At 44.3% G+C, this 23,488-nt stretch overlaps 1 protein-coding gene across 3 annotated transcripts; it reads left to right on the top strand.

Moving 5' to 3' along the window:
• The first annotated feature begins 1,359 nt into the window (after window positions 1-1,359).
• On the top strand, window positions 1,360-22,061 carry LOC140537763 (GRAM domain-containing protein 2B). 3 transcript variants are annotated; one of them, XM_072659999.1, is made up of 12 exons: window positions 1,360-1,535; window positions 15,027-15,179; window positions 15,347-15,407; window positions 16,022-16,094; window positions 16,482-16,585; window positions 16,807-16,905; window positions 17,790-17,927; window positions 18,216-18,312; window positions 18,425-18,505; window positions 18,617-18,716; window positions 19,437-19,544; window positions 19,695-22,061. In XM_072659999.1, exons 1-12 carry the CDS (start codon window positions 1,444-1,446, stop codon window positions 19,708-19,710), a joined length of 1,122 nt encoding a protein of 373 aa, XP_072516100.1. In that variant the 5' UTR covers window positions 1,360-1,443; the 3' UTR covers window positions 19,711-22,061. The 3 variants fall into 3 exon arrangements, with proteins under 3 accessions (XP_072516100.1, XP_072516101.1, XP_072516102.1); XM_072660000.1 differs by lacking the exon at window positions 1,360-1,535 and adding an exon at window positions 8,383-8,639; XM_072660001.1 differs by lacking the exon at window positions 1,360-1,535 and adding an exon at window positions 13,473-13,734.
• The last annotated feature ends 1,427 nt before the right edge of the window (window positions 22,062-23,488 follow it).

Genomic DNA, 23,488 nt, shown 5'->3' with positions numbered 1-23,488 from the left:
AAGTTTTGTAAAGCTGCAGAAAGTCAGACTTCAGAGGCGTGTGATCAATAAGCTTTATTGGAGTGTAAATGTGGGGCTCAGTCGGGACGTTTCACTGCAGCTCTCTTGAGTCTCTGCCACGGACACAGTCTTCAAACTAGACTACAGACGTCTGCTGTGAGCTCGCTGGAGAGGGACGGGACGTGTGCAGGTGTGATGGATCTCTTATAAACCAATAGGGAGTCAGAATGGTGTATGTTTATACTTCTCATCCAATCACGATCAGACTCTCACTTTCCGGATGGAGAGATTTATCTGCAGGGTTTTTTTAATAGGAGGAACGAGGCTGTTTTTAAAATGTAAGGAGGAGAAAGTTCAGATAATTAGGTGAAAATGTGAGAGGTAGAAGTAAAAAGTCTGAAAAATAAATAACTTTATCAATCTTAGTGGATAAAGTTTCTTGTACTGGCGCTATGAGGTCAATATGCTGTATAATATAATATGATATCATCATATGACAGTGTAAGTCTATATAATATAAACCTATGATAGATTTACTCTAGTACGCAAGTCATATAATAGATTTAACGGTGTATGAAAGTATGTTAGACGGCTATGCCACCCAATGTTCAATTCCATGTATCAGTAGCTCCAGTGCAAAGCTTGAGCAGCAATCCCCAGACACCCATCATGTCTCGCCTGGGGTAAGAATGAACCTCTGGAGAACCATTCCTTCTTAAACTGTATAGACAGTGATGAGGGTCTGCATGCAGACTGGGCCTGGCTTGCTAACCAAAGGAATTCACTCAGCCTGAGACTAGGAGGGGGAGGGAAGGGGTTTAGAGCCTTGACTGCAAGTAAAACCACAGACCTAGTCCAGATCTCATTGTCTTGTACTTAGTTAAACAGACTGGATGAAATGTACCACTGATATCATTTTGCAGCATTGCTATTTTGCATCACAGGGAGTCTCGTCATCATCATCTTCTCCCATTCATAGTGAGGACATAATATAAAAATGTCCCACGTGAACCACAAGACCTGGAGATAGCAGAGCATGTGAGTGGATATAAAAAAACAACAACAACAACAACAACAACACAAATACACGTATTATTACTCAGCAGATCTCACAATCCAGTCTCTCCAACACACAGCCTGTTCTCTGTTCCCCACCCAAGCCTCCACACTCCATTCTTAACGCTGGAACATGTGCCTCCTCCATATAAGGCAATGGGCGGTCCTGAATTCGAGAGCCCCGCGCCGATTGGCGGACGCTACTGACATGACGGGTTTTTTTTTAACGTGGGCCGCCTCTGATTGGTGGAAAGGACTTGGTCCGATTTTGGCTCATTGTAATCAGCATACGAGGGAGGAGGGGAGCAGCGGCGGTCAGATAAACCGGGAGGCTGGAATAGGGGGCTGTATTTTGGAGGTGTACGGCGGACACCGGCTGGAGGAAGAATGCTTGAAAACAAGAGAGAGAGATTAAAGACATTTTTAAGAAAAATCGACGAGAAAGCGATATTCCGAATCAAGCATTTAATGAAGGAGAGGTGAGTGAGCGAGCGAGCTAGCTAACCAGCTAAGCGCTAGCTATGCTAACGGAATTACCCATCGCACCCTGGCTTCACTTCCGCTGCTCATTTATTCTGATTTTAATCTTTTTTAACTTTAAACTCGTAGTTTTTACGTTTTAAGACTCGGAAAAGTGCAAAAATGATTTATAAAATAACGTTTTTAAGCTTATTTGCGTTTTTAATAAAGTCATTTATATCACTGTTTACACTACAGCCAGGGCTGGATTAACTAGCTGGGTTTAACTTAATGGTAAATATCACGAAATATATGTAGCTATATCCCTGACAATAAAAAGTGCTGTAATATTTCATAGTTAGACTGAAACTTTAGCATAAGTGATTTAGGCTGGTCCAGAACCTCTAGATAGCCACTCTGTTTAGCTTGTACAGCTGGCTGTAACTCCTGCCCACTGTATTGTATACTGTACACTATGTTGACCAATGTTAATGTGTTGATCTAAGCTATCATTGGCTCCTATTTATTTAGGTAGTATAAAAGTGAGCTGTCCTTTAGAGCATCCTTAGGAAAGGGACTGGAGTTCGTGGTGACGTCATGGTGTCGAGAAAGCTGTGCCCTCTTCCAGCTAACAGAGCTGCAGTGTTTCAGTGGAACAGGAAGCTGATCTGCTAATTTTATGGATAAATTGCTGTTTGTTTGTTTTTTTTTTCATGAGAAAAGACTTGATATTCTTCCAGAATTGATATTTATGTTGTTGAAATTGATTGATTGATTTTCTTTAGATCCACCCATCTCACACTGGGACATTAGATAGGTCACCTAGGCACTGCACCCAAAGCAGGATGAGCTGGGTTTAACTGGATGGAAATGTAAATATTAGAGTTATAGAAGGTTATAGAATATCACAAAATATATATGTGATCTATTCCAGCTAGTGTCAAAAGTAGTGTAATATTTGCTTCTGGTGATACTGGAATGGATCAGTCTGGTCCAAACCGCGTACTGTGTATAATATAGAGCTGGGAAATGTGACGATATTGGATCGTATGGGGATGGATTTTTGTTATCGTGATGGACATGAGCATGGGGAGGACATGGGCAGTGCTTAATAAACACTGATCAGCTGCGTGTAATTAGACTGATTTAATTAGATGAAGAGCAGCAGATGATGTTGAGTAGAAATCACTGTATTTAGATAGTGACTCTCCCAGACTGAGTAGTAGTTTTTTAAGAATCTGTCGCTAGGGATGTATTTAGTCTGTGATGATAAAAAAAAATCATATATTCTGATAAATGGAGCTATAAAATATTGTGATATGATATATATAATACTTTTACAATATCGTTCAGCTCTAGTATAGTACTAGGTTAATGAATGTACCACTGCTAGCTGTGTATTCTTGTCTCCTGCGGATTTGGAGGCCGAAGGTTACTCTCGGGTCGTGGTTATAAGTGGATCTAGGTCCATAGTTAGAGATGTCATGTTGAAAATTCCAGTCCGGTCTAGTTGTGGTGAGTTGTAGTGTTTGTGTATTCCGGTCGGTTTGATTCCTTCTTGGCTCTCGTTGCGGATGTAATCTGCTCACCTGGGTACTTAAGGGGCTACTTTAAGGCTTGGCACAGTCCCGCTCTTATTTCGTGCCGGAGCTCACGGTTGGTTCAATAAATGGTGGAAAACAACGTTGATCCTGATCTTGTCCAGTCCTGCTACTGATGAGCCATCAGTGTGAGGCCTCTCCAGCATCCACATATAAAGGACCTCCTAAGTCATCATCAGCTTCAAGACTAATAGAAGGCCTTAATGAGAAGTAGAGGCCATTTGGTTTGACGCAGAGCAATCTCAAGTCACTTAGAAGTGATTAAAGGTGTGAATTCCTTATCATGACCACACATTCCTGCCCCGAGTGGGCTTCCATTTGGTGTGTGGAGGTTGTCTAAGTGTTAATTGACGGCCCAACTGGGCGGTTCACGCGTTCTCCCCGAGCTTTGTTTTCTGTTTTCTTGTGTCCGTTTTAAACGGCCGTGTCCCCAATCAGCGTCTCTAATCTAATTACATCAGGCACTGGATGGCATTGCATAATTAATACCTTGCAAGTGGGTCAGATTGACAGGTATTCCTGTAGTCAAAGGGATGAGCTCGCAGGGCATCTACGGCACCTTTACAGTGTTTGTTGTGGTTTAGGCTCTATTTTCGTCCCCTTTCTGCAGCTGGTATACCAGGTGCTGGCGACTTTGCGGCCTGTCTGGGCTCATGCGGATTCCAGAAGGGGTCAGGTTACAGGCCCTTGTGCTTGGAAAATGACGGCAGACTCTACAATGGCTGTAAAGAGTGTACTGATTTCAGTACAGTCGATACGTACAGTACTGTGGAAATATTAACAAATGATCAAAAACACCCACACGCTAATTTGATGCTATATATTTGTATACATCACTAATGTTATTATAATATATAATGTTTATGATTAGATATATTCACTTAATACTTTGTGGCATGTGCAGATTAATTCTAGCTTAAATACGCAACTGAAAATATCAAAAATGGATTGTAAAGGCCTGAAAATGTGGGTATTTTAAGTCCTATCAGCACAAACCCATTCATATAATTCAGTTATTAATCTTAAACCATGTGATTGAGTAACATCTGTGACTTATGTGGTAACGACGATTAACTAACCTATTGGAAATGTGTGTAAATGAGCAGGGATGGGTTGTTGGACTGTAACTGCAAGCTTAAGATCCCACCAATCAAAGGCCGGAGAGATGGAGAAATGCGCCCAGTTGCTTCACACCAACATTGGAGGCTCATAGGTCAGTTGGTAACTGTGAAAGCATGTAGCCACACCTGGGAAAGAGTGCTTCTCAGGAGCATGCTAACGATTTCTGCCCATGGTGTGGACCTCCAAGCTTAGCCAAAGTTCAGGAAGGGTTTCATGAAGGCTTTTCAGTGCAGGAGAGGCTGAAGCTCACACTCGAAACTCTGTTGGTGTGACTTATAGTTTCATTTTCTCAGGCCGGACTGCGCTGGAGTTTCTGGGAACTGTAAAACCTCCAACCAGAGAATCATATCCTCGTTTTAGTGCTGGTTGATGAATTGTAAATTCCAGCTTTGGTGACTTTTGTTTTGCTTTGGCTGCAGTGATAAATAACGAAAGCTTGTGACTGATTGTTTGGAAATAACCGTTTTTCTTACGTGTTTAGCATTGAGCGTTCAGCAGTTCTAGTGTAATCTAGAGCGACGTACAGAAGTATTTCTGACTGGCTTTTACACACTATATACACCAGGCATGTGCAGGAGAACCGTGGAGCAGTTGAAGAGCTGGAGAATCTGGAATGATGGTGCTCCATCTCCAATACTTTTGTGAAGGGGTGAGGGGGTGATCATCCAACATCCTGACCTCACTAGAGCCTTCTTCCCTGAACAGTAGAGACAATTACTCACAACATAAGCAGAGAAGAAACAGTGAATCAGCAGGTGTCCCAATACTTTTGTCCATGTTGTGCCTGTAACGTTGTGAGGTGGGGCCTCTATGAACGTCAGTGATCCTTGGAGCACTTTTAGGAGGTACTGACCACTACATGCTGGTAACCTGCCTGATGTTTTGGAGATGTTCTGACCCGGTTTGTCGTCTAGCCGTCGCAGTTTGGTTCTCGTCAAAGTGTCTCAGATTCTCAGATTCCGTTATACCTGCTTCCAGTCCTTCATCGCTTTCGAGAAGTGACAGTTTCTTCACTGGCTGTCTAATATGTAGACCCCACCACCTGGACACAAGCCATGGGAACTAGATAAGTTACCTGTCGGTGGTTTTAATGATATGGCTGATGGTTTGTTTGCACAGGTTTTCCTGTAGCTGTTTTTTTTTTGTGTGTGTGTGTGTGTGTGTGTGTGTGTGTGTGTGTTTTAAAAACAAGCTCCGGGAATCATGTGAGATTCAGGTGGGAATTCCAGGCATCACATTGTTGAGCCCATTAGGCAGGAGGAAGAAAGGCCCCCTCTGTGCAGACAGTCAGTCGGAGGAAGCTGGTGTGATGCATCGTGCCACATGACTCACACAAACGTCCCTTCTGCGAAGAGGCCGGGCCTTTGGCCACAAGCGGCACATTGTTGTCGCCTCAGCGATTGGTGTTTGGTCTGAACTGACCACTTTGCTCCTTTAAAGAACCGCCCACTACATCCACCCTGTTCGTCTCTCGCCTCTCGTTTCAGCCTGTACAGCGTTCATCGTGATGTTAAGGGTTGTGTGAGCAATGCTTTTGAAGAGCCTGGTTTGAGAACCCAGAGAACCTTCTTTGAAGGAGCATAAGGAGATTTGGGACCACTACCAAATTGGGACCTTGGTTTAGCCAAAGTGTCTCACTCTTGACCATAACTCTCTTAAGAGTACCATTAGGGGTTTCATGGAGAACGTTATTTTAAGAAATTTGGGAGTGAGAAACTTTAAGGTTCAGAGAACGGTTCTGTACCAGTTTATGGGTTCTTTCTAGATGCTTTACATTATGTGGAGGTTCCTTAAACTATAAGAACTAAGGTTCTTCAAGCTCACACGTCTCATTTTTCTAAAAAATCATCAACTTTGCTGGGGAAGTGAAAAGGGGGTTCTCTGTGGCACCTTTATTGAGTAAGTGAGTACACTGGGTGGGGGGGGGGGGGGTTCTCAGCTTAAGGAAGCCCTCAAAGAACCGTTTGAGGTGGTTGAAAAAGTGTTTTTCCAGGGTTCCTGAGGACCAGGGCCAGGATGGCTCAAATAACCATTTAGTCCTAAAATGATTTGTTGCCTGGTTAAATGGTTGTTCTCCATGATGGAGAACCTCTTGTAGATGGTTCTACAAGAAAGTATAGCACCAGAAATGATAAAATGGCCAATTCCTTGGACTCTTTAATCAATTTCTGCTGAGGGTGGTGGGCCGAAAAGGGTGTATTGACTCAGTTGAGTAAAAAACATGGTTTCTCAGTGGACTTTATGGCTTTTGGCTTTTCCACGTCTTCAGTAGCATGGACACAATGCCCCCTCTTTATTACAAGGAGTCCAAGCTGTGCCTTCCTTCTGCAAATAACCTGAAGTCGACCTGAGTAATGAAAATAAGGACTGCGCTAACAGTCATGAGCATTGCTTCTTTTTGGAGCTGTATTTTACCTCTCTCTGGACCTGTCCTCACTTCAGCGCCTGCTGTGGACACACCTCATTCAACATTCATCTAATCTGCAAAGGACGAGGCTTGCTCAACGTCTGAGCTCCTTATGCCACCTCATCAGTAAGAGATCCTGGGAGAGATCAATCGTTTCCTAGACTGGATTAAGTGGAGCTGCAGCACAGCATCTGAAATTACACTCCAGCAAAAAGCAAACAACCGTGTCCTCAGTGTCCCGACTGGTGGTCCTGGCAGCGAGGACTGTCAGAGGGGTCTGGGTGTAAATGCTCTCCCCGTAAGACTGCTCCTCACGAACGTAACCTTGGAAATGGATCCAGCGCCGCTGGTATCAGGGCCGTGCCAGTCTAGCTTCATTACAGTACATGCTGTCTCGGCGCGGGGCGATAGGCACAAGCCATAAGGGGACATGATTACAGTATGCAACAGTATACTCTTATAAACAGGAACTTGGCTCAGCGCTACAGCGGTGGGAAAATCGGTGTAGACACATGATATGTCCAAATGTTTGTGGACACCCCTTCTAAGAAATGCATTCAGCTACTTTAAGTTGCACCCTTTGCTGACACTGATGTTGACATTGAGCTGTGGAGCAGTTCTCTGGAACGATCATGGTGCTCCATTCAGCAGCATAGTATTTTTAGAAATGCAGGTTCCCTAATGGTTCTTGCAGATGCAATTCTAGGAAGGCGTGGAGGTTCCTTTAGGTTCAGAAAGGTTCTTCACATCCACACAGTTCATTTTTCCAAATGGTTTTTATAAGGAATGATCCATTTAGGGGTTATTTAGCAAAACAATGGCACTCCAAATAAGCCCCTTTGGCACTTTGAGTGATTTGAGATGCTTGTGGTACTGATACTGGTACTGGCTGGATCGTCAATATGTTGCCCTTACATGGTCTAGTTTTCCACCAACCTCTAAATCCCCTACTCGCATCTGCTGATGCATAAGCCCTGCGGGTGACGGTCCTTTGGCCTGACTGGGACATAAACAAGCTGACGTGCCTCCATTGAAGACTCCGGCAAAAGCAGCTTGACGCATCACCTCGTTTGAGATGAGCGGTGAGGTAAGTGACGTTAACTGGATGACTCAATCTGCCCGTCAGCTGGACGTTTGGGATCACACTGTAGGTAAGTAGGCTCTTGGGATCAATGGAGCCGTGACAGCCTCCGTGGCCCACATTACCAACCTCGCTGGGATCACGAGACGGTTCTGGAACTTGAAGGATCGAGGTTCTACAAAGGAAGAACCGCTTTTGGATTCTGAAGACCTTTTTTAAAAGGTTCTTCACACTCCTACTCAATCAAACAGTTCTGGCATTGCTCAAAGAACCACTTGTGGCACCTGCATTTTAAAGATGTGTGTTTCTCAGATCTGTGATATCTGAAACCCAACCGCTTAGATGTTCTGTTCCAGGGCTTCCTGAGACCTTCCTCTCCCAGTTCTAGGTCCCTTCTGCTTGCTCTCAAGATTACTATTACTATAGAACAAAGAGAGAACCGACATTACAATGCCCTTTGTGAGGGCTCCTATTGTTCCACTCTTGTGTGCTTTGCATTCCTGCCCTTGCTTTGATGGCATTTAAATAAGAAAGAGCAATGGCACTGCGTTACTTTCCACCTCCCACAGATCCTTACACAGTCCTCTTGTTTCCAAGGAAACACCAGCTGAGCAGCGCGAGACGGTTCGAGATCTCCTCTGCCGTTATTCTCTCTTTAAGCTCACTGTGAGCTCGCCATTCAAACGCTACAGCTTTGTTTGTGTGCGAGCAGCCGCTGTAAAAAAAAAAAGAGAGAGAGAGAGAGACCTTTAGACCCAGCCGCAACGTTCCTCCCGGCTGGTGAGAGGTCGAGGGCCATTCCTTGAGTCTAGAGAAGCGGAGAACACTCGCCAGGCCCGTCCGTCATGGAGAACGAGAAGATCCCGAGCATTGTGGAGCCAGCAGATGCTGTGGAGGGAGAGGAAGTGGAGAGGTAGGGGTGTTCGTTTACTTTTCACGGGTAGTGGTGTTGGTTTTTCCCAGGGACTGGGGGCAGGCAGGAACAGCTGTTGCACGCCAGGTGTTGCAAGTCCTGGAGAGTAGCGTTTCGTAGGTAATCAGACTTCAGCATGGGCTTCTCTATAGGTCTTATAGGTTCTTCATTGGGGAAGTGAGAGCATGCACTTTTTGTGTGCCTTATTGAGTGCCTTTTCCTTGATACCCTGTGTTCCCGGTGCATTCGGATCGCTCGGGTCCTTCTATAGCGCTGCTGACGACACATCGACCATGTCAGCTGGAAAGGCTACGCTCTTATTTTTCTGGGACAATGGAAGTGCGATGAAAGTTCAAGGCCTTTGGCTAACGCACAAAAAAAACTACACGTTGACTGACTTCCTTGTTTGTGCAAGTCCCTGCTGTCCCATTACCGTCCTCTTTAGTTCAGATAGATCAGTAATCATATGGGGTGGACATTCAGGTTGATTTGCCATGTCGGACTTGGTCAGAAGACGGATAATCCAGGTTTCTGCAGCTTGTCGGGCTCTAATCTTGATTGTGAAACTGCGCAATCTTCAGGTTTTAAATGGATCAGAGTTCAACAGCAGAGGCCTTGCTGCACAAGAGGAGCCTGGAGGCTCATGGCAGGCATTTTGCTTTCCTAGGTGATTAATTACCGCCTCCGCTAGGACTGTACTGCCTGTACCCGGACTGGATGTGATGGCGTACGTGTGAAAAGACACTGTAGTTTCTTTATTGGCACTGTTTCTTCTTATTTTGCACCATTTTATAATTCACTCAAGCTAAGATGGACCTATATTGTACCAAAAAAGGGGTTCTTTGACTTGGTTATTTGAAAAGGTTCTACAAAGAATCCCCTACAAGAGTTTACTATTAGAAATAAATAGTAAAAAAAAAAGTGACGCCATAGAAGAACCACTTTTGCTTCCATAAAGAACCATATCGGTACAGAAATGTGTGAATGTAAAGAACCTTTTAAAGGCTTCACTTGATCTAATGGTTCTTTTAGCAATTGAAAAGTTACAGCAAACAAAACTAAGCCAAATTTAACCCCAAAAGTAAGACCAGCCCCCCCCCCACACACACAAACATATATGAATATTAATATTATCTAATAAAAGATCAAACCCAAACCCACAAACATATAACCTAATTTAAATAAAAATAACAAAATCTAAACACAAATAAAACAATATAATCTTAATCTGCAAATAAATTGTAAAATAATAACACAACGTTTCTCCATCAGATACATTTTTTGATCTAAAGCCAAAATAATTTTAGCTAAAATAAATAAATAGAAAAGGAAGGAAAAGAGCGTAAGTCAGTCCAGTTGCATGATTTTAAAATCATAGATTTGAAGGAATAGGTCGAGGAGGGTGGGCAATGTGATGATATTTCATCAAAATTGTGATTAAATTGCCTCATCGTGATACAAGCGATCGTATCGAGGATGTCGTTAGTGCTGACCAAAGAAGACTGACCAACTGCACACTTAAGAATCGGTCACTACTGGTGCATTTTGTGCCAAATATTGCAATAAGTATTGTGTGTTGTGAAATAGTCTTTAAATATTGTACTTAAATAATGATTGAACATAAAATATATATATATATATATATATATATATATGTGTATGTGTATGTGTGTGTGTGTGTGTGTGTGTGTGTGTAAACTGGCACCAATACAAAATGAGCTCAAAACATCTCCGACCTTCTCAGGATGTTTATTGTGGTCTTCCTGCTTGCCAGCCCAAAAGCTGCTGATCCAAATCTCAGCCAGTTCAATTACCGTTTGTTGTAATGTGACCTATCAGATGACTCTCAGAAGAGGAGCTTCAGGCTTTTATTTTTCTAGTTTGACGCACAGTGCAGAGCGTGAACTTTCTTTGTAACATGAATCCACCCTTAGCATGTGCCAGTGCCCGTTGCATGTCAGCTTAGCAGTTGGTTTGCTGATGCGGTTTAAGCTTCAGAACTGCTAGAAGCTTTTTTTTAACCTGCTGACCACAAGAACAGACTTTCACTCTCGTTTCTGATGAATCGTGGTTCTGCAGCATTTATCAGGTGTGACAAGTCACCACCTTCCGGGACGTCTTTGAAAGTAAACAGACATGGCCTGATCTCACGCTCGTATGAATGCACCTATGGAAGTGGAGTAATCTGATCTTTGCTTCTCCATAAAAGGAACGTGATTTGAATAAGGGATCATATAACAGCCAGTGAGGGAACCGGGGGAACCTTTTTTTTCTTTTTACGTAACCAAAAGCTGTTGATGAATTCTTACTTTTGACTTTTTTTGGCCAACTTTCTGGAGGTGGAGCAATTAGCCCAAATGTACCAGAGTCAACCAATGAGTTACTCACCCACCCTTCCTCCAAGGCCCAGACCTACTTTTTCTAGTCTCTTGTCATTAGCCATGAAACCAGCTGTGGGCAGCTTCCTCTGGCTTAAGCCATAGACTGACTATTGGCTCACAGCCTTGGCTCTGCAGTAGGACACGAGTGCACCAATCAATCCAACCAGTGATTCATCTGAATCGCACTTTATGATGACTGCAGCACCTTGGATATCTTTGCCTGCGATAACGAGAATGACGGAAGGCAGCAGAGATATTCAGGCTGACGCCGGTTCTTCGCTCAGCTGTGGCTGGTGTCGGCCCGGCCCAGGCGCCCACACATTTAAATGTGCTGCGAGCTGAGGCCCGTCCCAAATTGTGGGTCGATGCCGATGTCTAATCATTTTCATGTGCATTCATAGCTGCTGTTTCAGAGCTCACATTTTAAGCAGGTAGCCGTGGCGCACCGCAACGGATCTGAGGCCGTGGTCTGGATTTGGAACGAAGGCCGCAAATGGGCCATAATCTGAGTCTTCCTAATTTGGCCTGTATCTGATATCAAGCTGAGCAAGGCCACACTGCTGAACTGACCTGCATGCACAAAACAGCAAAACAGCAAATCAGACGGAGGACAGGCGCTCAATGCCATTCGTTTACGTACTGTGGAGACCAACGCTAGCCAGAGTTTCGGACCCCCAGAGAGGGCGGAGATACACACTGCATAAAGAGACCTTCTCTCTCACCCCTGAAATACACAAGGCTTGATCAGGGCCTTAATCTTTTACCTGCTGTCTGATCGCAGCCTGCAGGATGTAAACACAGACAGCCCGCGCCCTCGCTGCCCTCCACAGAACCGCACTTCCAAAAGCAGTAGGGAGACGACACCCAGGAAGTGGATGTTCACTCCCACTCTCTCTCTCTCTAATTTTTCTGCTCGGGCGGTTCTGAGGGAGAGCAGAGCTGTCATTAGTCAAACCCCTCCCAGATGCACACATACATCATCCCATTACTTTGTCTGTATACTGATCCTTCAGTGCTGCAGGAATCAGGGGGTCTAACTGATCCCAGTGTGTTTTAATAAAGTTTGAATCAAATTTAATGTCGTACAGCTTAATAACAGTGAAGATCCTGATCGTATCCCGATCACGCTGCCGGGGCCCAGAGAGAGAGCGCGCCACTGGCCTTGCTCTCTTTAGGGTGGGTAGATGGCGCTCTCTACCCCCACATCACTCTAGTTCGGCGCTGGCCAGCGCTGGCCGTCACTGGCGTCTGCTGGCCGGTACGTCAGAGCCAGGGAGCCTCCAGGCGCGGTGGTTGGTTGCCTGGTGATGTCGCATCGGAGGCAGTTCGAAAAAGGGGTGTGGCTAGCTGTCGGAGGGGGCGTGTTTTGGTCTTGCCCTCGTTAGTGTCGGGGGTGATGCATGTGATTGCGATGGTCAAAAGCCGATCTGCATCAAGAGCCCTTCCAGCTTCAAGTACGGATCGGCTCGACCCGCCATCCTTAAAGATCCACGGAAGACGAGCGTCCAGACTTTTTACTGTCCTGCACCGAAGTGGTGGAGCGAACTTCCCCTGGGTGTCCGAACAGCAGAGTCCAACGCTCGCTGTCCTCAAACCCAGACTGAAGACCCTCCTCTTCTGAGAGGACTTGGGCGAAGTGTAGAGTATTATGGTCTGCATATTGACTTGGTTTTAGGAGAGTCTAAGATTAGAGGAGCTTTGAGTTTCAGTCTGTTTAAACTAGCTGAGGATGTAAATTGGGGAGAAAACGGGTAATAAATTAATTTAATTAAGTGAAAATCCTGAACAGAAACAGAGTTATTAATGTGACATTACTAAATTAACTGTTAAATTAATCAAATTTATTTATTTATTTTAAGTTATACAGTACAGTCATTGTGCTTCATTACTGTATTTAAGAATTAAAATGGGTACATGATATTATTTTGTTCTTTAATTCCCATATTTAATGTTATATGTAATATATTTGGTATATTGTATTATACTTCATTTTAAAATTAAATATTCTATAACTCAGTGTAAAATTGAGCTGACCATGACTACACAGTTGCTCCAGTTTTACACATAATAAAGTGTCGCATCCAGCTTTCTAGTGTACTGTAATGTAAAAACTAAAAATCTTGACTTTATTTGATCTGTTATGGTATTTACTTTGATGTAATTCACTATATTTTAGTACTTTAAGTACATGTTTTGACAGTGCTCTCAAAACTTATAAAAATGGCACAAATCAAATGTATACTTTTCACACATCTTCTCATAACAAAATCCAAGGCATCTGTACACGTCAGACTTCCGAGTTATAGGAAACGCAGCAGGACTGACTGGGCGGGGCTGATTTCAGCAAGCCCTCACCTGTGTGCTTGCGCACGGTGTATTGTGTGCATTTGTTAGAAGCATTCCATTACATCACACCATGCAGCGTCACACCTTTTCGGGTCAGGACCCACCTCTTTCAAGAAACCGTATTGTGAGGAATCTGCTTTCACTCTGCACCCACAGGGGCCGACTGACGCGAGCTGTTCAGAGAGAGTTTTTGCCCTATTATTTGATTAATTTCTTATATTTTTTTCTGAGCCTGGATCTGGGAATTACAGCGTGATGGCGTGAAATCAACCTCTTTGTTTGTTTGTTTGATACTCTGAAGGATTACGGGCTATGAATAGATCTCTGAGTTTGAGATTATCCCGACGATTTGAGAATCATGTGTACAGGTAAGGAGTCGGCTCTGATCCTACGGCTCGGGAGAATTTGATGGTGTGTTTATATTAGAGGTCGCCGTCCTCCTATAAGTAGCCGTGCTGCTGAGATCGGAGTGGAGATATTGTAAGCTTGATTCTGAGATAAGGCTGATTAAGGAAGATGAAGGAAGTTAAACAGCCAATAAAAGATATCTGGAAGGGGATGAAAGCGTTTCCGTAATAAGGCGTGGGACATTTTCAGTCATCCTGGACTCACCACTCACCTGACTATGTGTCACTGGAGGGAATATGTGGGAGGGGAACCGTTTGAACGGCTGGAAACTAAGCACGGGTTATCTTCACCCGTCTCTGGCTGATCGGATCTGAATGTGTGGGATTATAAAACGGTGTTCTAGATAAGGATAAGAATAGCTTTTGCTGCTTCTGGTGGAAATCACCTATGGCCTATTGGAGCAGCTGAATGGCTGCCGCCTCCAGATGGACCATCAGTGTGATGTTGGCAGCGGTCTGGCTGGTTGTCTTGTTTGTCGTTTTATTGGTCGTGAAATGGAACAGGAGGGCCATTGTAACGGCTTGGTTCAATGCGCTGCCAGATTGAACATACCCAGACAACACCAGTCAATAGACAGATAGTGGGAGTGCGACAATACACAGTATTCTATTGTAGGAATAATCACTTATTTAATTCAATAGAGTGAAGCATATTTGGATAGCTGTTATAAAAAAAATTCTTGGTTAGATCCTAAGAACCTCATGGAGTACTAGGGATATATTTACTGGTGAGAACCTTTACCTTATGCTGAGGTTCTTTTATCTTTAAAAAATGTATAAAACTGCACGTCCAAGCCAGGAACCACTTAGGAACCTTCATGTCTAAGGCCCTGAGATGTTTGGTATGATGGAGTTCAAGATTAAAGAACTGTAGAATAAGGTCAAGGTTCTTCACCCATAAGAGGTTTTGTAGAACTGCATGTCTGAGCCAAGAACCATCTCGGAACCTGCATTTTGAATACTTTGAGATGTTTGATAGGGTTTGAGGTTAAAGAAAGTTATTATAAAGTCAAGTCTCAACACCCGATATGTCATTTTCTGGAACTGCATGTTAAGGAACCATTTGGGAACCTTCATTATTAAGACTCCGAGATCTGACTTGGGTTAAGACCTGAAGAACCTTAGTGTAGGATAAAGGTTCTATACTCATTAAAGAGGTTTCCTAGAACCTTCATATTTAATGCAGCCACTGTCGTAAGACTATATGCTGACATGATGACCTGATGACCTACCTCGTCTCTCCTCTTCCACAGCTACCAGCCAGAGACCGGGACGCTCCCTGCGAAAACGAAGAAGGGGAAGACGGTGAAGAAGAAGCTGGAGCCCAGGAAGGCCTTCAGCCTGGAGGAAGACCAGTTGGAGCTCCAGCACCAGAGCAAGAGCTTGAGCAGGCCGGCCCTGCCAAGGTATAAAGCCTACCACTTTTACTAGATGTTAATTCATCCATATTTTCCTGTAAACACTCAAGGCTCAGCTCTTCTGAGCCTTCTGAACCACCATGGCTGTTTTAGAAGCTATGCAGGTGCTGTGAGGTGCTGTGAGATGTCTGAACGCCCTTTGTCTTTGTCTTTAGGTCTCTCACAATTGGAGGAGACAGGCCTTTGGAACGAAATGACAGCATCAACTCAAACAGCGTACGTAGTTTGCTTTATGTGAAGTACTATGACTGTACTTTGAATACACTATGTGTCCAAATGTTTGTGGACACCCCTTGTAACAAATGCATTCTGCTACGTTAAGTTGCACCCACAGCTGAAATAGATGTGCAAATGCACACACACACACACACACACACACACACACACACACACACACACACACACAAAGAGCTTATCTAGTCCCTTTAGAGAAGGAAAGACTACAGGACTCCCTGGAGCAGATACACATGAATCTGTTGGCACCATTTCTAATGCCAGGCATGGGCTAGAGGGGTACAAAGCTCCCCCCAGCATCTCTGGAATGATGATGGTGCTCTGGGGTGGTGTTCGTCCAACATCCTGACCTCACTAATCCTCAAAGCAATGTTCCTCCAGAATTTAGTAGAAAGCCAACTTCTTTCCTGGACAGTAGAGACAGTTCCTCCAACAAAAGCAGGATATATATATATAATTATACTTACTAATTAATTCGGAAGGAAGTTTAAATGAGCAGGTGTCCCAATACTTTTGTCCATATAGTGTACTATAACATGGCTTTAAATGTACATCCTCCTTCTATTCTAATCTCTAACTTTCTGCTTTCTCCACAGAGCTTCATCAAGCACAACAAAACATTCCACAAACTCTTTCCAGACGTCCCAGAGAGCGAAGACTTGCTACATGGTGAGACATCACACAGATCAGGGATCCGTAGCCCAACGCGGTGTTTACTTTCCCCTGCACTGAATGAATGCGTTATCTTGGGCTTGTACAACATTTACGTTCCCCACCTCCTAAATGCATACCGCGGGCATTGTTGAGGCAGCTAATGTCCGAAGAAGTCAGATCACCAGGCGGTTTGTCCGGTTTGTTTGAGTCTGTACTGACCTTTCCCTTAATTGCCTGCCTCAAGCCTTTACACAATAGTGCAGGTTAAGCAAAGGCTGAGTGGAGGTGGGGCAGCTGCAGCTGTCAGAAAGGCTGTAAAAATACTGCAACGTCACATTGGCCTTGGAAACGCTGTGCAAGGCTTTTGTAACGGAGTGTGTGTGTGTGTGTGTGTCTTTCCAGCCTACATCTGTGCCCTGCAGAGAGAGGTGCCTTACCACGGCCGTCTCTACATCACGGAGAATAACGTGTGCTTTCACTCCTCTGTGCTCCTCAAGGCCACCAAGGTAATTAAAAAGTCGGCCAGCTGACCTTTGGGATCATAACGCGGGACCAGTAGCACGCAAAGCCATAAGCAAAGAAATTGGGTCAATCAACAAAGCTGTTCACTGACCAAATCAGGGAAAGCTGAGTCAGCCATTAGTCAGTAATTGATTGATTGTATATTGGTATTAATGTATGAAATACAGATACAGTAATTGATGTTAATTGAATGTATTTCTCATAGGTGGTGATACCTGTATCTAATATCCATGTCTTGAAGAAGCAGAACACAGCCCTGCTGGTGCCAAACGCCCTGTCCATCCGCACTAGCGTGGGAGAGAAGGTCAGTCTCACAGACACTGTGCAGTCTGTATTTAGTGGTAATTGTGTAATTGCACATTCTATATAGTAATACTTTATTATATTGGACTATATAATTATCTTTGTTAACCTGAGACACTCACAAACACTTTAATTACGTAAACGCATTGTCATTAATATACAGTACTGTGCAAATAGCCCGAATGGAAAGCTGCTGATCTGGGCAGTAAGTGTTTATCTGCTCAGTAAAACTCTAATATTAGAATAAACACTAATAATATCACTCCTACAGAAAGTGGTGGTGGTTCTCCATCACTGTGTTCCTCATTAGAACATCTCCAAAAATCTCTCTCATGGAGTCTAGTATTATTTAGAATTCTTCTCAGATCAACACCTGGTTTGGTGGTAAATCAGGGCTTAATGATGGTAAATCAGGTGAGCTGCTGCTGCTGCTGATGGAGTTGAACACATCCTCCACGCTGTGCTGGCTGGACTGGGGGGGGGGTGGTGTCCAGGAGAAACCTGCAGAAATCGAGCTCTGTTCTTCAGACTAGCTCACTGACAATATCTCACTACTTTCTTCAGAATGAGAAGCTCTTGTTTCTCCCTTTTACTGCATTTATGTTCACTTACATGAGATCTGGAGCTTCTGCAGTTAAACCTCTCTTAAATAATGTGATTAGGGGCCTAAAATGTCTGCACGGTGTCCTGTATGTCGTGCAGCCCTTCTACTAAGCTAAGAAAAAAAAAAGTGTACAATCACAGAGCCATGTAATGACAGTGCAAAACCCACGAATGCATATAAATAGTGTAGTTTGAAATGAACCTGAAGTGAATTACTGTTATTATGTCGCAAAGTGCCGCGAAGGACCTCGCTCCTAAACCGTGCTTGTGTTTCCGCCGCAGTATCTGTTCGTGTCTTTGCGGAACCGCGAGGGCTGCTACAAGCTGCTGCGCTCCGTCTGCCCCCAGCTGGAGGCCAGCGCCAACAGCAGCCCGCTCTTCTCCTCTGCCGAGAACAGCTTCGATCACAGCAAGCTGGTGGTGAGTATCTCGGCCTTGTACTGGCCTCTGTCTGAGTTGTAAACGCCATTGATCCGAAGGTGGCCGTTCAAGAGCATTGATTAGAAGGCACTTATTATTACGGTATATATATATATATATATATATATATATATATATATATATATATATATATATATATAAATAAGAATTTCCAAGTGAAATTTCAGATGCCATGCTTCCAGCCCTGGCAAGTCAGAGATTTACACCCTTAGAGTAGCACTGTACGTTCTTTCAAGGGCTAAACACTGTGTGTGTTTGTTTTTGCAGAACTCCAGCCAGTCCAGTTTAACCGATGCCTCTGAAGAGCTGGACAGGGCAGATTCTGGCCTTGTGCTCCAGCCCCCTCCTACGAGACTTAACAGAGGTGAGAGAAATGAGGCAAACCCACATCTGTGGTCTTTCAGAGCTCCAGATGCTTTAGTATCCATCATAACACAAAGTGAATTACTGAATAAAAACTTTTTTTTGTTCCACAGGTACACTGTCCAGTGGAAGTCCTTCCACCTTGAGGGTTCCTCATGGAGAACAAGATGGAAGTTCCACAGAGGAGTACTCAGGTACAACACACACACACTTAACACCTACCCCTAAAGATATGCCCTTAGAAAATATTTTTGTGCATTAGCTAATATGGACTAGCTAATAAGTGTTTCTGTGTGTGTGTGTAGGAACGTCGTGGGTGTGGAGCGTGACGGACAGGGCCAGATCTGTCCTCATTCAGAGAGAAGCCACCAACCTCAACACACTCCTGCTCATCTACTTAATGCTGTGAGTTACACACAAACACATGTTAAAATCTCTATCTGTTTGTATATGTACTGTGTGCATCTATATATACTTTATGGACAAAAGTATTGGGACGTCTCTTAATCGTTGAGTTCAGTTGTTTGATTCAGTCTCATCGCCACCACAAGTGTATAAAATCAAGCCCCTAGTCCTGCAGTCTACCTACCTTTCTTACACACATCAGTGAAAGAACGGGAGGTTCTGAAGAGCTCACTGAACTCCAGCGTGGTTCTGTATGTAATAGGAGACACCGCTGCACCAACAACAACAAGTCAGCTGGTGAAATTTAGACCTTCCCTCCTAGATCTTCCTCCATCAGCTGTGAGTGGTGTTATTATTGAACAGTGGAAGAGTTTAGGAGGAACAGCTCACAGAGAGCAGCTCAGTGTCCACCGAGTGTCTGTCAGACCACGTAAAGCTACAGAGCGGGGTCAGGGCCGAGTGCTGAGCTCAGAGCATAGTGCAGAGAAGTCTCCAATAACTGCAGAGCTCCAGACCTGCTGCTGCTGTTAGAGCTTAGAGCAAAGGGGGACCCGCTCCATATTAATGCCAATGGGTTTAGAATAGGAGGTCACATAAAAGCTCCTGTAGGTATAATGTGGAGGTGTCCCAATACTTTTGTCTATTTAGAGTATGTGTGTGCTGGGTAGCTGTATGTGCAAAAAATGTATAATAACAAACCTTTCCTGCTTGTGTTGATAGGGTGGTGCTGCTGCTGCTGTCTTCTGGCTACATCGGCCTGCGCATTGTGGCTCTGGAGGAGCAGCTGACCTCTTTAGGGGCTCTGCCCGAATTCACTCTACATAGCGGGTAAGCTGCTGTGTGGTCACTCCCGGAAATGTGTTAATAATATTTCTGTTCAGTCATATATAATAATAATCAGATTAATTCTAATCAAGGGAACAACGTTTCTAAGCCAGATCCTCTCTTTCTCTCTATCTCTCTCGCTCTCTCTTACAGGTACAAGGACACATAACCAAGCAGAGCAAAGGAGAGATTGTGTTGTCTGATGACCCTGAGGAGGAAAGGTGGTTCCTGCCGACGTACCAAAAAACAAGAACATCAGCTCTGAAGTCCACATTTCGCAATTTCTGAAATCCCAGTCGACCTCAAAGTGCTTTGAGTGGCAGGCCTGTTTAGCTGTGGGCTCTCGCTGTTGTGTTCCGAGGAAAATCCAAGAAACCAAAGGGCTCCAGCGAGAAATCGGACCTCGCCACGAGTCCGAATGCTGCTGTACTTTTCCCCCGGGGTGAACCAAAGTCAGGGGGAAGAACCGGGACCGCACAGCGGAAGCGGGCCGAGCCGGGCAGTTCTTCTTCAGCTGCTGCACATTCAGTGTATTCTGTATTCTCGAAGATCCACACCTCGCTGTGATTTTGTTCCGATTTATCCCTCTTCCGTCTAGACGCCTTTGATCAGAATCTGCTTTCAGGCTGTGAAACTATCCCAGCAGCACCGCAATCACTTGAGCTCCTCTCGCGAAGATGATTTTTTTTCCTCTCTTTTTCTCTCTCTCTCTCTCTCTCAGATCAGAGGGTTGCAGAAATACTCCTCGCTTTGGCATGATAAAAAAAAACAAGATCTTTTTTAATGATCAGCGCTTGGTGGCAAACCCTTTACTCTTTCTATTACTGGATGTATGCATCTATGCACAAAAAAAAATCACGATCAGGTTTTTGAGACGAGTTTTCTAGTTTATTTAGTTTTTTTATACTTTGGTCTACTTCGGTCAAAGTAGTTCGACATGTCGATGCCTATTCCTTAATCAGATAAAAAAAAAAGAACAACGCAGCCAGCGGCTGTACATGAACTGATGATGATGTCTAATGTTCACCCAGAGGCTTTGAAACAGCACTCTATGCAGCCCGAGTGGGTGTTTGTTCGATTTACCGCAACAAACCAACGAAAAAACAACAATCACCACGAGCACAGTGTATGGTGTGGTGTGCTTGCATGACGGCGCCAGCCGGAAGAAGCAGGTCTGTTGCAACCTGGTGCTGAAAGACCCCAAAGCAGTCCGGGAACGAAAAAAAAAGACAGACAAAGAAAGACGCTTGAGTCTCATTTCAAGAACTGGACAAAAAAAATTGTAAGGTCCAAAATATGCATGGATAATATATGTGTGTGTGTGTGTGTGTGTGTGCGCGTGTGTTTGTGAGCGTGTACGGTCGTCATGGAGAATGCGTGTCCAAAAAAAAAAAACGAGTGTCTTGTAATCCTTCAAGTGAATCAGTGCACTTTAATGTGTAAAGGAGTCCAGGGGGTCGTCCATTCTGGCGCTGGAGGGTCTGGCGAGTCCATGCAGATTGGTGGTTCCAGGTTTAGAAGGGGCGGGGTGGGAGGTGGACTCCAGACCTCCAGACCTTCAGGACCAGAACTGGTGACCCCTGGATGTAGAGACTGTACGAAGGCGTAGGAATGTCCAGCGAGGACAAGAGAGCGAGTGTGGTACTGGCCTCTTCGAGCCACGCCCACAAACTTGTACTTAATAATAATAATAATAATAATAATAATAATAATGGCTATCTGGACGGTTTTGGGATAGCATGGTCCAGCTTAGCTTAGGTTTGTGGGCGGAGCATGAGGTGGTCAACTGTCGTTAATATCTGGAGTATTAGATGGTGCTACCAAGCCTTTTACTCAGGGCTGGGAGTTCATGAGCATGACCTGCTGAAGCATCTCACGCTACATGACCTATGGACCACTAGATGTCACACCCATCTCAGCTCATCTTGGGCATGCTTATAAGCCACTAAAATGCACAGAACTTTGCTGTCCGTGGTCCTGGATGTGGCTTAGAGATGCTTTTGGAGTTTCTGCTCTGGGCTCCTGTGCTGCTCCTTTTCTATTTGAAGTGTTTTCCACATTTGGGGGGGGAGGGTGGTCTTCACGTGCATCGACCTGCCAGCGTTCATTACTACGAACTACTACAACGCCTGTGTGTACCACCTGGATGAGGATCTGTTTTGTTGTATGTACCCAGCGACGCAGGTGCAGGTCAGAGGATTTCCTGATTCAGAAATGATGGAATGGTTTGTAAACTGAAGGTGCTCCATCAAGACTTCTCCGAAACCTTGAGAAACATCATGTACTGACTTCAGCAACGGGGCACCTTCCTAGTCCTAATCACGATCCTGATTACCTTCAAGTAACCACAATGCAAAATGCTCCAAAATGGTCATTTCTGTGTATTTTGCACTATTCAAGTGTTGTAAATAGTATTTTGTAATGATCTCGCCTCCAGAAGAGTCCCCTCGAGCTATTTATTGTATTCTGTGTAATTCAAAGTGGTCTCTGTGAGACAGGCTTTGACCCTGAATAAATCAAATGACGGGGAGAAGTACGCCTCTGTGCCGTTTGTGAGTTTTAATCAGTGATGCCTGTGTTTGGAAGGTAAATATGGTTTGTTAGTTCAGCAGGTGTGAGATTATTTGCTGTCACGCAACCAGCGAGCTGTGAGGACTGTACATACACTCAGTGCGCCACCTGGAGGTCAAACCTCTATATTCTGTACTACATACAACCATCCAGCTTCACACATTATTTACATACACACACACACACATGCATATCTGTTTACAGCAATGATACCATTTGTTATGAACTCTATGGACGTAAATAAAAAAAAAAGTAATCGGACGCCTACACATTACACCTACAGGAGTTTTTATAGGACATCCTGTTCTAAACCCAGAGGCATTATTAATATGAAGCTCTAACAGCAGCAGCAGGTCTGGAGCTCTGCAGTTATTAAAACTTCTCTGCACTCTGCTCTGAGCTCAGCACTCGGCCCTGACCCCGCTCTGTAGCTTTACGTGGTCTGACAGACACTCGGTGGACACTGAGCTGCTCTCTGTGAGCTGTTCCTCCTAAACTCTTCCACTGTTCAATAATAACACCACTCACAGCTGATGGAGGAAGATCTAGGAGGGAAGGTCTAAATTTCACCAGCTGACTTGTTGATGTTGTTGGTGCAGCGGGGTCACCTATTACATACAGAACCACGCTGGAGTTCAGTGAGCTCTTCAGAACCTCCCGTTCTTTCACTGATGTGTGGAAGAAAGGTAGGTAGACTGCAGGACTAGGGGCTTGATTTTATACACCTGTTGTGGCGATGGGACTGAATCAGACCGCTGAATTCAATAATTAAGAAGAGGTGTCCGATTACTTTTGTCCATAAAGTGTATCAAGTGGTGCAGCTGATGTGAAGTATGTATGTGGTTTGTGCTCAGTTATATTTCCCCCTTCTCTCAGTATTGATCAAGTGAAGATCAGATGTCTGTATGAAACTCCAGGCCAGGAGAAACCACCTCTGTCCACCCTCATTCATTTGGGCCTTGGGTGGACATGGCCTCCAGGCATGTTTCTGTTATAATGGGATGAATATAATGAGGCCAGACCCCCCTAAACTGTCCTGTGACCTTTCTGCAGCTGACCTATTTAGGTTATTTAGCTCATGTCCACTGTTGTGAGGTTTTCCCTGAAGGAAGTGCATATGAGGAATTCTTTTACTGAGATTTGGGAACTGTGGAGGGCGGAAAATAAAGGCGCGGCCTTGGCTTGGATGAGTCGATGCAGCAGGATACGATTAATGTGATTAATGTTCACTTTTATATGAATATCTTAAACAATAAATGCATTTTAAACGACTGGTTAGATAAACACTATATATACAGCAGCGCCATCTGGTGGCCCGGAAGACAAGTGCTAATACTGATGTTAATGTCAGGTTTGATGTGAAATGGTAGACAGAC

This window comes from Salminus brasiliensis, chromosome 17 (genome assembly GCF_030463535.1).
Source record: "Salminus brasiliensis chromosome 17, fSalBra1.hap2, whole genome shotgun sequence".
NCBI lineage: Eukaryota > Metazoa > Chordata > Actinopteri > Characiformes > Bryconidae > Salminus > Salminus brasiliensis.
This window is presented reverse-complemented; position numbering and strand designations above follow the sequence as displayed.